The sequence below is a fragment of the Plectropomus leopardus genome, chromosome 23 (assembly GCF_026936395.1).
Source record: "Plectropomus leopardus strain MGB_pleo_1.0 chromosome 23, ASM2693639v1, whole genome shotgun sequence".
Lineage (NCBI taxonomy): Eukaryota > Metazoa > Chordata > Actinopteri > Perciformes > Serranidae > Plectropomus > Plectropomus leopardus.
Window position 1 is genome coordinate 2,723,369 of NC_142198.1, and position 13,521 is coordinate 2,736,889.

A 13,521-nucleotide genomic window follows, 5' to 3' on the forward strand; every position below is an offset into this window, starting at 1 on the left:
ATTTTCAGGTCATTTTCCTGCCACCTTTTACTTATGTTTTACAACTATGGGGACATTTTTTGCCAAGTTGGTTCTTGCCTTTTTTCTCCCATGTTTTCTAAAGAAATCAATTCAGTCAGGTTTCATTTTTTTAAATAGCTTATATAAGACACTTGGAAGCAGTGCAAGTAAACTGATGTCAAAGGTTCCAAAGGGTAAATAAAAGCACCAATGTAAATCAAAATCCTAAAATCTCACATAGATTCCTTAAAATGTAGGATATTACCAATTTATTTACAAAATATTGCCATAAAGTGTAACTGAAGAATAGCCTACTATTATATAATCAATACTTTTTAACTTAAATGTAACCTACTCAAAAATATTCAAGGCAATTTCTCACCTGTTCTACTATTAATTGCAATATTTGTTTTTCTGACAATTAGTGCTGCTTTTACTTTGTAAAAGGATGGTTTCCGGTTACGTGCCGCGTCTGTGCGTGTTTGACGTTGCTGCTTGTTTATCAGCGGATCCGCTGCGCTGTTTGTGCACACTGAGCGAGTGCGAAAAGCAGTGCTGCAGCAGGACAGATACCGTCAGTGAGTCAGCACCTGTCACCATGAAGAGGGCTTTTGTGTTCGCCTTTGTCCTCTGCTTTGCTGTCTCAGGTAAGACATTTTTTTTTTGTTTCGAACACTTTGTCAGTCAAAAAAAATAAATAAATAAAATACAAAAATGTGAAAGCTTTTCTTTTCCAAGCAAGCCTCCAGACCTGCAAGGGGGGTGTTTTTCATCTTTTGCGCGCTCCGCAGAGAATGAAAGCTGATTCGCTGAGTTTCCTCATAAACTTCAGGCTATTTTTTTATGTTTTTACGACAGGTGATTGTATGAATTTATTGTAAATTATCTCATGCGCATCAGATAATTAACTTCCAACACGATCATTAAGGTGTGCGCAAGAGATAAGAAAATCTATAAATATACCACCGTCCAAGACTTTAGGGGCCCCGCAGTGGAGGACTGATTCTATATAAAACAAATGTGCTCCAGTACATTAATAAGTGTTTTATAATACAACTGTGCTGCGTCATGTTGCTTGATCAAAATGATTGTATAACAATGGGTTTTTGCTTTTATCAGCTGATCAGGAAGACTTGATGTTGTCCTTACTCGATGTAGAAAAATGAAACATGAGATGTCTTCATGAGACCTCTGTGTGACTTCCTGGATTGTTTGGGGAACAGATATTTCCGCAGTCTTTCGATAGTGTTACTTGTCTGAGTCACATGTCTGCTCGCATATGAGAGCTGTTTTTTTATCTTTCTTTCTATCTTTTTCTTTCTTTCTGTCTTTCTTAATTTCCCTTAATGAATAATGAATCTGCAACTTGGGTTGAAGCCCAAACCCCAGTGGATATTACATTTGAAATGTTGCAACATCTAAGCACCCCAGACAAATTTCCCTAGTTTTAAAAAGAAAAATTCTTAATTTTTAAATTCCAATTAGCTCAGGGTTCAAAGGTGTAAATATTTGTGAAAGGCATTTGAAAGCAGCACAAAGAGCACAAGTGATGTTGCTCCAGGTTTCAAAGAAATATAATACATTCGTGTTGACTTTGGTGGTAGCGGTCAGAGTTTGCATTTATTCTTTTAAACAGGCTTGAAATCTCCTATCCATCTGTCCAGCTCAACCTGATCGCCGTTAGTAACATGAAAGTAGTAATTTAACATTATTAAAGCCAGACATCTGTATTTCGCCCACTTCCCTGTTCTATCTCAATGATAATATGGGACATTTCAATAACCACTGCCTGAACTTGCAGATTAACTGTGCATTGACAACTCATCACAGTGTCATGAATGTACTACAGACATGTGTACTTAAATGTGGCGTCACCAGTCGATGTTATCAAATGTCAGTCTGCTGATTTTACTGTTTGCTTTAAGGCAATAAGCTGCTCACAGTTCAAAGATCAGAAGTATTAGGCTACAGGTATTAAAGCTGTGCTAAGAAGTATTTTTTATATTGTCAAATCACTTTATATGATGTGAAACAGGGATGCAAAATATTTGATTTTTGTCCAATATTGGTTAGCCATTAACTGATACCAATGTTAACTTAGGGTTGATGTTTTTTACGTGTTCACTTTGTTAATTAAACAAATGCGTGTGTGTGTGTGTGTGTGTGTGTGTGTGTGTGTGTGTGTGTGTAGTTTGTCATATCGGCAGAAATCAGCATGTTTGCTGATACCAGCATTTCAAATTAAAGCCAATGTAGGCTGATATTGATGACGTGCTGATATCATCATGCATCCCTAATGTGAGAGGAGTCACTTGTATTGTCAAGCGCCCACATAATTATCATATTTGGACTTTTCCACCAGCTCAAACTGTTTTTTTTCCTCATTTTTTCCCATTGATTTGGTTGTGCAGACTGAAAATTCAACTATCATTAGCTACATTCCAGCAGCAGCAGGCAGCTGTTTTCAGTAGGCTTATTCAACCCACTTCACACTACCTGTTCAGCATCAAAAACATGTAGCAGTTGAAGAGACATTGAGGCAAGTGTTTTTCTCAGGAGTCAGTAGAGATAAAAATAAAGGTAAAAAGATAAAACTGGACTTAGTTCAGCAGGTGGCACAACTCCAAATGAACTTTTATGTTACTTTGAGCCTGTAAGATGATGTAAATAGGAGACTGCTTGCTAACCTGTTCGCCAGTACAACTCTATTAAAGCCAACAATATGTTACATGTTATATTTTTTAGCATGTTCTTCCAAAGTGGTATATGAACAGTGAAACTGATGTTTTCTCCCTCTGTCCTTCTAAATGAAGCACTGTCATTGGCTGAAGATGAAAACATTCCCGTGTCTTCTGCAACTATGGGCCCTGCAGGAGAGTTTGACTCCAACTCTACTGCAAAGCCGCATCCTGCCATGACAACCGCCAAGCCCACTCCTGCCAAGACAACCGCCAAGCCCACTCCTGCCAAGACAACCGCCAAGCCCACTCCTGCCAAGACAACCGCCAAGCCCACTCCTGCCAAGACAACCAAGAAGCCCACTCCTGCCAAGACCACACTGCCGCCACCCCCACCTCCTCCTCAACCTACTCCCTCTACCAATTTGACTGTGGGAAATTACAGCCTGCAGGGAGACAAAAAGGAGATTTGCCTGAAGGCTCAGATGGCTCTACAGATCCGACTGATGACACCAAAGGTACATTTTATCAGGCACAAAAGATGCAACAAAAGCATTATAAATCTATAACAAATATATATTTGTTTAAGAGCATAGCTGTTTATCTAAACCAGGTTCTAATCTAAAACTTGCATCCAGGGACTATATTAAACCATTTAGAAATTCGTCAACATGGATAGAACATTGTGCACAAGCCTCTGACTCAGCTTTCAGCAATGCGATTGTCAGCATCATTTTTTTTCAGGAATTGAGAAAATGATTTCAATGCAAATTTTGATTTCCTCATTGTGGTGCATTTGACAGACTGTAAAAGGCTAAGATGTGTATCATCTTTGTGTCATATGACATTTGCTAATTCTACATGACCAGGTAATTTCTCTACAGAAACACTGCCGGTACCGTCTGGAACATTGTGATACAAGCTGGCCGCCAAATTGCCTGATTTCTCTCTGTTTGTCTTTCAGGCCAATGGAACCTTCATTGTTCAACCAAACCTTACCAAAGCAGATGGAGGCTGTAAGGAAACCACGGCCAACCTTACCCTTGTCTTTAAAGAGGGCTTCATCACCTTCATGTTCAACAAGGTACTTTCCATGTCCTAGATTGGGCAGAAATATAGAGGTATAATGGTGAGATGTGCTGATAGGTGAGGAAATGAGGTCAGAACCTTATCTTTGATCTGCTGATACGGATTTGGCATTTAGTCATGAGCAATTTAAAACTCGGACAGCAACACCACTGATCCATTTAGTCTTGTGATGAATAACAAATAATATCACTGGTAACTTTATACAGGGACTGGAATCAGTGAACAGTGGCTAAAAAAGGGAAGTATAGTTGACAAGCCTGTTCTAAGAGCATGTGACAGGGAGTGCCTCACTTCACAGAGCTCACATGACTCATTTAAAGGTTTTTTGAATGAAGGAAAATGGCGAAAAAAACGTTACAGTTTCACAGTTCAAGGTGGCGTCTTCAGATATCTCATACAAAGTTTTCCATGATATGTTAGAGAAAAGCATATCAAGAACAGGACTTTTTGCTTGAAAAATTACTGAACCAAATAATTGGTTATTAAAGTGGTTCTTAATTACTGTTTTGTCAATCAACTTATTGATTCAAATTGATCATTTTGGCGCTAAGAGTTTGCATCATTTCAAAACCTTTATCAAGCTTTTTAGGTTTAGCTCTAATAACAAAAGCAATTTAAAAAACAATTCATTTGTTAGCATTCAAAGAACTAAAAGTTTCCAGTGCGCCACCCTGTGTACCTCATTCTGAATGTGGTTTAGCTTGGACTTGGAATGGAAACTGTGTTCATTAAAAGACACTAAACATAAATATAAATCAATATGGAGCAAAATGAATTATTTATTAAAAATGAAGTATCCAGATATATGAGTGAACTTCACCACATACTCTTGAGTAAAGTTATGTTTAATTATGTTTTGTCATAGCAAATCACAGTGATTTTGTATGAGGTTGTCATACTAAGCAACACAATCTGAAAGTTTTGGCTATAATTAAAGCTTCATTTATTTGGCTAAAAGACTGCTTTAGCTTTCGAAAGTAGCAAAGTACAAAAGTTATAATACAAGAGATAAAAATGGAAATGATTGTTTCAGAATCAAAAAGAGCTGTGTTAAAAAGGCGGTTGCCAACAAGTGGCTAAATGAGACTGTAGCACATCATCACACCAAATGTGGCTTCTGTGGCAAGGTAGAGTCATGTGACCTTGGTGTTGTCCATTTTTGGCGTAGCACTAGCTTTTTACTTCTGCTGATTGCATTTAGACTTCAAAAATCATAAAAGTGGTGTCAGTTTGTGAAGATTATCTTGGTGGAAAAAAATGTTCAGGTATCAAACGTTAGTTTATAACAGAGCCTATTTCATATAATAATCTAAAAAAGTTGAGCCAGCCTGACAAGCTCTGTGTCCACTGCTCAGCAACCTCAAAGTGCAGTAGTTTATGTACTGAAACAACAGCTTCCTCTCTGTATTTCCTGTAATACAATCTGTTTGTGCTGTAAAGGAATCCAACACATTTCCAATCACATCAACACTCTGACACTCAATAAGAAATGCTGCATAGAAGACAATCAGCCTGTCAATGTTCTTAATGAATTGTGTTATTTGTTCATGAAAATTAAAAAACAATATTGCATATGTAATTACAGTAAGGATTTACAGTGCTACATGAATATCCACTACTAGGGGTCGACTATTAGGGGTCGAAATTGGTTTTTCAGGGCCGATACCAATTATTAGTAAATAATGAGACCAATAACTGAAAATCTGTCAATATTTTTCATTTGGAATATAACAAACCCCAGCACAGAACTTTATTTAAATGCCTATAGCAAATGTTTAATCAAAACTGAGACTTTCAACATCATATACAGCAAGTTCCCAGCAACTTTTTCACATGAAGTCAAGTGAGTAAATGAAAATAGCCTCCTGAGGTTTTACAGAGTAAAAGTTCTTCCCATGCTGACCCTTTCTTTGATTAATTTTATTGGCGATCATTAAAATAAAATGCAGATACAGATCAATATCGGCAAAATGCCAAATATTGGCACTGATATTTGTCTGACAAGGCTGATAATCTGTCAGCCCCAACCCACTGCCACTGGATAACAACTTGTCCTTTTATTCTTTCCTCAGAGTATTGCCAATAATACTGTCTACGTCGATGCTCTTTCCTTCTCCCTCTCCTACCCTTTAAGCAAAGACCGTAAGTTGGAATTACTCACATATTATTCCAGTTTCTACATTTGATTTACTGCCATTTTATCGATTAATCTTGAGACTAATTGGGTCAATGCATGCTGAAAGTTGGGGTTGTTTAACACTGGCAACTACTGTAACAGACGAGAGGCATCCAAGAGACAACAACTTCCTTGTTTATGTGTTTGTTCAACTAGATAATAGACATAATCTGTGGTATTACTGTTAGGGCATGTGATGCCTGTAACAACCAACCTACTTTCAGTGCGATGCAGTCAAACAGGTTTGGTTCCATAACTGATCATCGGTATTTGTTTTTATGGTCTTGATGCCCTGAAAGGACCTGAAAGTGTTTTTGTCTTTCTGTTGCAGGCAATCTTGCATACACTGCCAGCAACAAGTCAATGCATCTCTTTACTGCAAGGATCGGACACTCCTACTCCTGCAAGAGTGAATCCCTCTACATGGGAGACGGACTGTACCTGGATGTCAACCAAGACCGGATGCAGGCCTTCAATATAAGCAAGAGCAACGATTTTGGCCTTCGTAAGTGTCTTTATGAAGCAGAGCCAGGGAGAACTCTGCTAATTACAAATACGTACAGTTGTCAATTAATTGCAATGTCAAATCCATTGATATAAGTAAGAAGTCCTCCTTATGCAACGTTCTGCACTAACTGCAATGTTAAATACACCATTACAAGTAAAAGTCCAGGTAAATTTATTGAGACTATCAAAAAAGTAAAAGTAGTCGTCACACAGAAGGCCTTCTTTCATAATATTGTATGTGTTATATTAAGTTTAGTATTATAAAAAAGCTGTTTATGCATTTTAACCCTTCGTAACTTGAGCAAATGAGCTTGATTGCAATGAGCAACAAGAATAAATAACCCAAAATTAGCAAGAAATTTGTAAAAAGTACAAGCAAATTACATGAAAATTAGAAGGAAAAAGGAAGATAGATAGAAGTAAAAAAGACTTGAAAAATGCTTGATTAATTATAATTATTCTGTAACATAATTTTAAACAGGTAATTATGATAATTATATATGTAGTTTTTCCGTAGCTTTTTTAAAAAATAACTTAAATCTACTAATTTCTTGCAATTTGTGGAACATTTCTCACCAAGTTACTCACTGACTTTTTTTGCCATGTTTTTGAAATCAAACAAATTTGTTTCGGGTTCAAAGGTCTAAACATTTGTAAAAGGCGTCTGCCAGCAGCATCAGGAATATGATGTCAATCCAGGTTTCAGAGGGTTAATTGATAACAATGGATCTCTCTCTCTTTTTTTTTTTTTAACAAATCTATCATGTTTTCTATGTAAAAGCTAAATCTGCAAGGTAAGTAGATACTACAGCTCTAAAATAAATCTAGTGGTGTGAAAAGTACAGTAAGGTTAACATTTAGTTACTTCCCCTGGTGAATAGCCATAATCACAGTTTAATCACATGGCTGTCAGTTGTGTAAGACAGGTGTATGTGACCTGTGGAGCAGTGTGTATTAATACACTCTGTGGCATTTACCAGCAACCACCTGCAGGCTAGGAAGAGCAGGTTTAACTACAGTCAGACTGCAGCCGCAGCAGCGTGTTTCTGCTGAGATACTGACATTAACAGGCAACAAAAAAACAGCTTGCGCATGTTTTAGTCTTGAGCTTTTACTCTGTACCGGTCAGTAACATGTACCAGAATTTGCATATATTATATATATTTTCTGAAACGTTAGATTGCTAACAAGCATGCCAGCTCTTGGTAGACTGGCATTTAATTCATCATAATTCAATATTTTATGAAAAATGTTTATTTCTCACAGCATGTAATTGTAAAATAATTTATTCGATTAATCATTAGAACTGTATCAATCAGGGATACTCAAATTGCTGATATACTGGGTTATCATATATTGATATACTGGGTTTTATTAGTTGTCAGAGGTATGTCTAATGTGTGTGTGTGTGTGTGTGTGTGTGTGTGTGTGTGTGTGTGTGTGTTTTCCAGCTGACCCCTGTGCTGCTGACAAGCCTGACTACCGCATTGCCATCGCGGTGGGAATCACATTGCTGGTGCTCATTGTCATCGTGGTGGTGGTCTACCTGCTGGGCCGCAGAAGGAGGACCGATGGCTACCAGTCTCTGTGAGCAAGGCCGGGGAGACTTTGATCAGAGGTCACACAGATCTTTCTCAGGGGCTAAAGGGCACTTCCACTAAAGCCTAATGTGCCATTTTTCTGGTCCTTTATGCCCTGGTTTAGCCAATTTACTGTTTTTAACAGTGTTCGAACTGGAGATCCCAAGTATGGAAGCCTTAGTGTGCCACAAAAAAGTTTAATTCATTATTCAATGATTAAAAATCCAATATCCTAATAAATTGTTCAGTTTAAATGCACTTAGGCACTTGCATTAATAAATAAAAAGGGAAAAATAGAAGGATATTTGAATTTTTCAATTAATGGAGTTATAAATTACATTTTAAATAGCATTTAGAGTCATCTTTTTGTTATGTTATTTACTTATTTGTTTGTCTGTCGATTTCCCTTTCATGTTTCATCAGTTTCCTTCTTCAGTATTTAGAATTGTGTTCGATTTGATTTACAAACAAGACATCAGAACAGTACGTCATCTGTTAGATCTAAAGTCTAAGCATAGAGCAGCAAATAGTGCCCCATTTATTGGCCAATCAGAGCTTCATCGGTCGCTCTGTTGGTTGGACTTTTGACCTAACTTTTAGGTCATGATGACCAAAATAAAGCCTCATGAACCATTTTCATTATTTTATGAGCTCACTAGATGGTGCTCTTGGTTAAAAAAACAAAGGGCTCAGTGCAGTTTGCATCCCTTAGTGGAGCAGAGAGTTGATACTCTCTGCCATTAAGTGGGCTCAGGGAATGAAGGAAATGGTTCATTAGGCTTATTTTGGCCATCTTTTGGGTGACACACTGCTTAAATATCTTAAAATTATTTGTTTTAAATCATAAGAGTTTGGATAAAAACAAAAAATTAAATTGAATGCTAAAAGAGGAAACATGAATTTTCTAATGGAACGTGATAGGTGGACATGCAAGCAAAAAATGAATTAAATTTTTAAAGTTTACAATAAATTTTGATGAGAGTTTTTGCTCTATTTAAAAAGTTGATTTTTTTTAAGAGATCAAGGGAATGGCGTTTGAAATAGTCATTTTGTTTAATAATGCAAATTTAATTAATCAATTCATATAACATTTGTATTATTATTATTATTAGAGTGGTACACTTTAGATTCCATACATGTGGGTTTTAATTTGACATCCCAATAGCCAATTTTGTTCTAATCACTTTCTCAAATGTGCAATTTGTTATGCCAGAGAATTACACAAAGTTACAAAAGTTTGACCCCTGGACTGTATTCTCAGGGTGGACAAACCTCTGAAAGAGCATTTTCACATTGGGACACTAAAAACGATGATGCTTATAACGACACATCTATACAGACTGACTTGTTCATAAATACTTAAAGCAAAAACTGACCAAATAGAATCAGTTCAGGTAATTTTTTCCCATTGACAGCTGGCGTATTAGTGGTCAGTACAGTGATAATGGTGTCATTTTATATTTAATTTTTAACAGGAAGCATATTGGTTCCTTCTGTTAGTCTAACCCCACAGTATACTCTCGCTGAGCAGGGGAATCGGGAAGTAAGTCACATATTCTAACTAAATTACATTCAGCTTGTCTCAGCAAATACACGATAAAGGACATTACTTTTTCTTCATAGTTTTACCATTATCTGTAAATGTTTTGTTATTCCTTGTTTTTTTAAGAATCAAAATTTGTGTCTTCTGTATTGCAGGGAATTTTATTTTGAAAAGGGAAGGAAGTTATCCAATCATTAACGTTGATTATACTGAGTGTGTTTGCATTATTCATAAGCACAAAGGGAAAATTAGAGAGTTGTTTGTCAGGAGTTATGTCAAACTAGTCAATGATCATTTGCACTGATTGCTGTCCCAACTTGATTTTCTTTGTCATATAATATGTAGCTGATGCTGTGTTTCTATAGAAATGCAGGGATGGACCGTCCATGTGGGTCAGCAGCGAGCTGAGTCTGATGCGCATTAGATGTTGAATAGGTTTTATCACGTCTCGGGAATCTTATCTCTCCTCCCTTGGCGAGCCTACTCTCATACATATTGCTGCCTCCAAGGCATAGTTTGACATTTTTCTTTTATTTGTTTTTTTCCGCCTTGTTACATAATGGACAGATACTATGAGAGGGTTGAACATCTTTTCACCTAACTCTGGACAAGAAAACAAAAAATAAGCATATTACCCATAACGTCCAAATGATTGGATGGAACAAAGAAACATTATGCTGTCGAGAAAACAATCCCAGCTAGGAATTTTTGGTTCTATAAACATTCTGAGAATGTTTAAATGCAGCCACTGAATATTTTAGTAACATTTTCAGTTTTCTTTATGTTCCCAGAACATTACTCTTTTAGTTCAGGCAACATTCTCTCTAAACATCAAAAATCATTCGTTCATTCATTCATTTTCTGTAACCGCTTGTCCTCGTAAGGGTTGCGGGGAGGCTGGAGCCAATCCCAGCTGTCATCGGGTGAAAGGCGGGGTACACCCTGGACAGGTTGCCAGACTATCGCACCGACACATATAGACAGACAACCTTTCACGCTCACAGTCACACCTAAGGGCAATTTAGAGTCACCAATCAACCTGACTTGCATGTCAGAGAACCCACGCAGACACGGGGAACATCAAAAAATGTTTTTTTTAATTGTTAATATATCACATTACATTACATTTTCGACTAAAAAAAAGTTATGTAATCTCAGTCCTCAATAACATTTTCTGATGTTGCTTTGAAAGCGTTCTTCTTTTGTTCTTATGTAACATTGTGGGAAGTTTTATAAAAAAGAGCATTATATGATCTGTCTCAACATCACCAAAGTATCCTCAGAATGTTGTGGTTAAAATGTTATGTCTTAGTCAGGATTTAACCTTACAAGAACATCATTTGAAATGATAAACATCCTTTAAACATTCTTAAAGTATTAGAATCAAATGTTTTCTTTAAAACATTATTGGAACATGTAGGTGACGTTAGCCAATGTTGTGGCAACGTTCTTTGCTAGCTGGGCTCCCAACACACTGTGAAAGCTATGTTGAGATTGTTTCGGTCAACTACTGATTCCAAGGTCGACAACGAACTTTGAACCTCAAATATTATGCTGCGTTCAGGGTCCTATCAGAAATAGCTGAATTGCAATTTTATTACATAAGTAAAAGAAACAATTTTTTTTCTAATCCTCAAATCCCACCTTTATGTTAACAGGGTCAGTGTCTCCCGTACCTCCAGCGGTATTTAGTCAATTTAAATTGATAGCTTAGATTTTTGAATCGGGATTGTATGAAGCACATATCCATACTCAGTGTGTCACATACAATAGCTGTCTGTCGGCATGCCCTTATTTTGGAGAAGCAGGCTGGAGGCAATGTCCTGCTTTGGATGGGGGTCAGCAACAAGAAGTGTTGTAGCCACCTAAAAAAGTCCCACCTAAAAAAAATCAATTTCAGTTTGAGTGCACACTATATTAAGAGTATTTTCACCACTTTACCTTGATGTCAGAGAGCACATAGTTTTAGAAGCTGTTCATGTCTTTGGTTCCCCGTCAATGCTCTTTTAAAAGCAACCAGACTCCATTGAGAAAAACAGTCATTTTAGCTTGCTGAACTCAGGACCTGCTGGTTTCCTGCTGCTTCAGGTAGTTTGTGTTATTCTGTAGCTTTGATGAAACTGATGTATCCCAACAGATTGAGGCAGCAGCAGACCATCAGCTCCTATGTTCAGCGATGTTAAATCACTTTTTTTCTCAATGGAGTCTGGTTCTGAAGAGAGTGATATAACTGCTTCATTTTCTCAGTGGAAATCACTGTCTGACAGCAAGATACAGTGGTGAAAATATTCTAAATACAGAATACACTCGCACTGATAGTTTTTTTAGGTGGCTAAAATATGTTTTGTTGCCAGCCCCCATCCACAGCAGTACATTGCTTAACTTTCATGTCAGACTTCAGCCTGCTTCTCCAAACTGGGGGCGTGCCAACTTACATCTACTGTATGTATTACACTCTATATAAGTACCTCATACAACCGCACCTCAAAAGATCTGAACTATCCCTTTAATACAATGAAGCTGAATGGAATTTCATTTGTGCTTCTTAAAGCATTGAAACATGACGTGAAAAAACTGAATAGTGGTTCGCATTTCCAGAATCGATGTCCCGGTCACTTTGTATTATCCACAGATGTCACTGTCAGCAATTTTTATTGGGACTATTTCTGTGGGAGAAAGTAGTTCTGGTGAAAGCTGTTGTCAGGACTGTGTGTAGGTTACAGAATGACCAGGACATTGTGTGTGGAAAAACAAGCAGCTGGTGAGTTTTTCAAATGTCATTTTTCAATGCTTTAAACATCCATTGTTTGGCGGTGGAAGCCGAAATCCCAGAGGCGGATGTCTCAAAGCCGGGACAGACTTTTCTTTGTGAACTGAACCTTTAACTTGGTATGCCTGTCTCACTATAATGGACAGTGGCATGTCGGGCGGGTGGGGTAGGACGTCTAGGTGTGATGTTCCAGTCTGTCCCTACATAAATGTCCTGCAGTAGTTGTGCAACAGAACTAGACTCAGTAAAGGATACGAGCTGCTGCTCACAGCTGCTCACAGCTGCACAGGTTTCGTCCATCAGGTGACGCTCTGAACTTATGAAGGAAACAAAAATGAGGGACCTTGCTGTACAGTTATCCAGTGTGAGTGCACTTTTATATGTTTTTAACTTCTTGTGCTAATAAAGAAATATATTTCTACATTTATGTGTGTGTGTTTGCTCTGCAGCGTCCTCAGCAGATGTGCAGTTGTTGTTTTTTTGTAATTAATCAGTATATAAAAACCACAGAATATTTTACTCAGGTGATTTATAGTTTTGATATACTTGTATGCGTGTTATTTATATTTTACATATATCCAGGGGCAGCGTTTGGATTTCAGAAGTAATGCAGTTTATGATTCAGTTGGTTATTGAACTTTCTATGATAATAGCATAAAAAAAAAGAAATAAGATGTACTTTAATCCTTTACTGCATTCAGATGCCTTTTACATGAATTTAACCCTTTAAAACCTGAGCAAATTGTCAGTTTCCTGAGAAGCATGGGGAAAAGGCAATGAGCAGTGTAGGAAGACATTACCAAAAAAAATAGCAAGAATGTAAAAAAATTACCTGAATATTAGAACAATATGAATAAAAAAAGGCAAAAACAAATAAGGAAATTACTTGGAAAAAGTGCAAGTACAACAACAGCACAGAATATATATTTTTTTGGTATCAAAAGAAATCAAACCAATTTAATCGGGCTTTAAAAGTTAAGTTAAGTTCTAATTCTGTTCTACATTATTTTTGTTTTGAATGATACATTTAAAAAAACAGCTGCTACAAAGTAATGAAAAATAACCAATAAGAGTACTGATAGAGAACAAAAGTGACAAGGAGTAGGAATAGTGGTAGATTTAGAGATTGTTTGCTGCTCACATTTCACCATAGAAGAAGGCCAAATGGACACAACCTC

General features: G+C 37.1%; 1 protein-coding gene across 1 annotated transcript; it reads left to right on the forward strand.

Moving 5' to 3' along the window:
- Positions 1-493: 493 nt before the first annotated feature.
- On the forward strand, positions 494-12,766 carry cd68 (CD68 molecule). The gene is made up of 6 exons (XM_088073974.1): positions 494-647; positions 2,814-3,196; positions 3,643-3,762; positions 5,840-5,909; positions 6,275-6,448; positions 7,902-12,766. The coding sequence occupies exons 1-6, from the start codon at positions 599-601 to the stop codon at positions 8,039-8,041; spliced, it is 936 nt and encodes a 311-aa protein (XP_087930100.1). The 5' UTR covers positions 494-598; the 3' UTR covers positions 8,042-12,766.
- Positions 12,767-13,521: the final 755 nt, after the last annotated feature.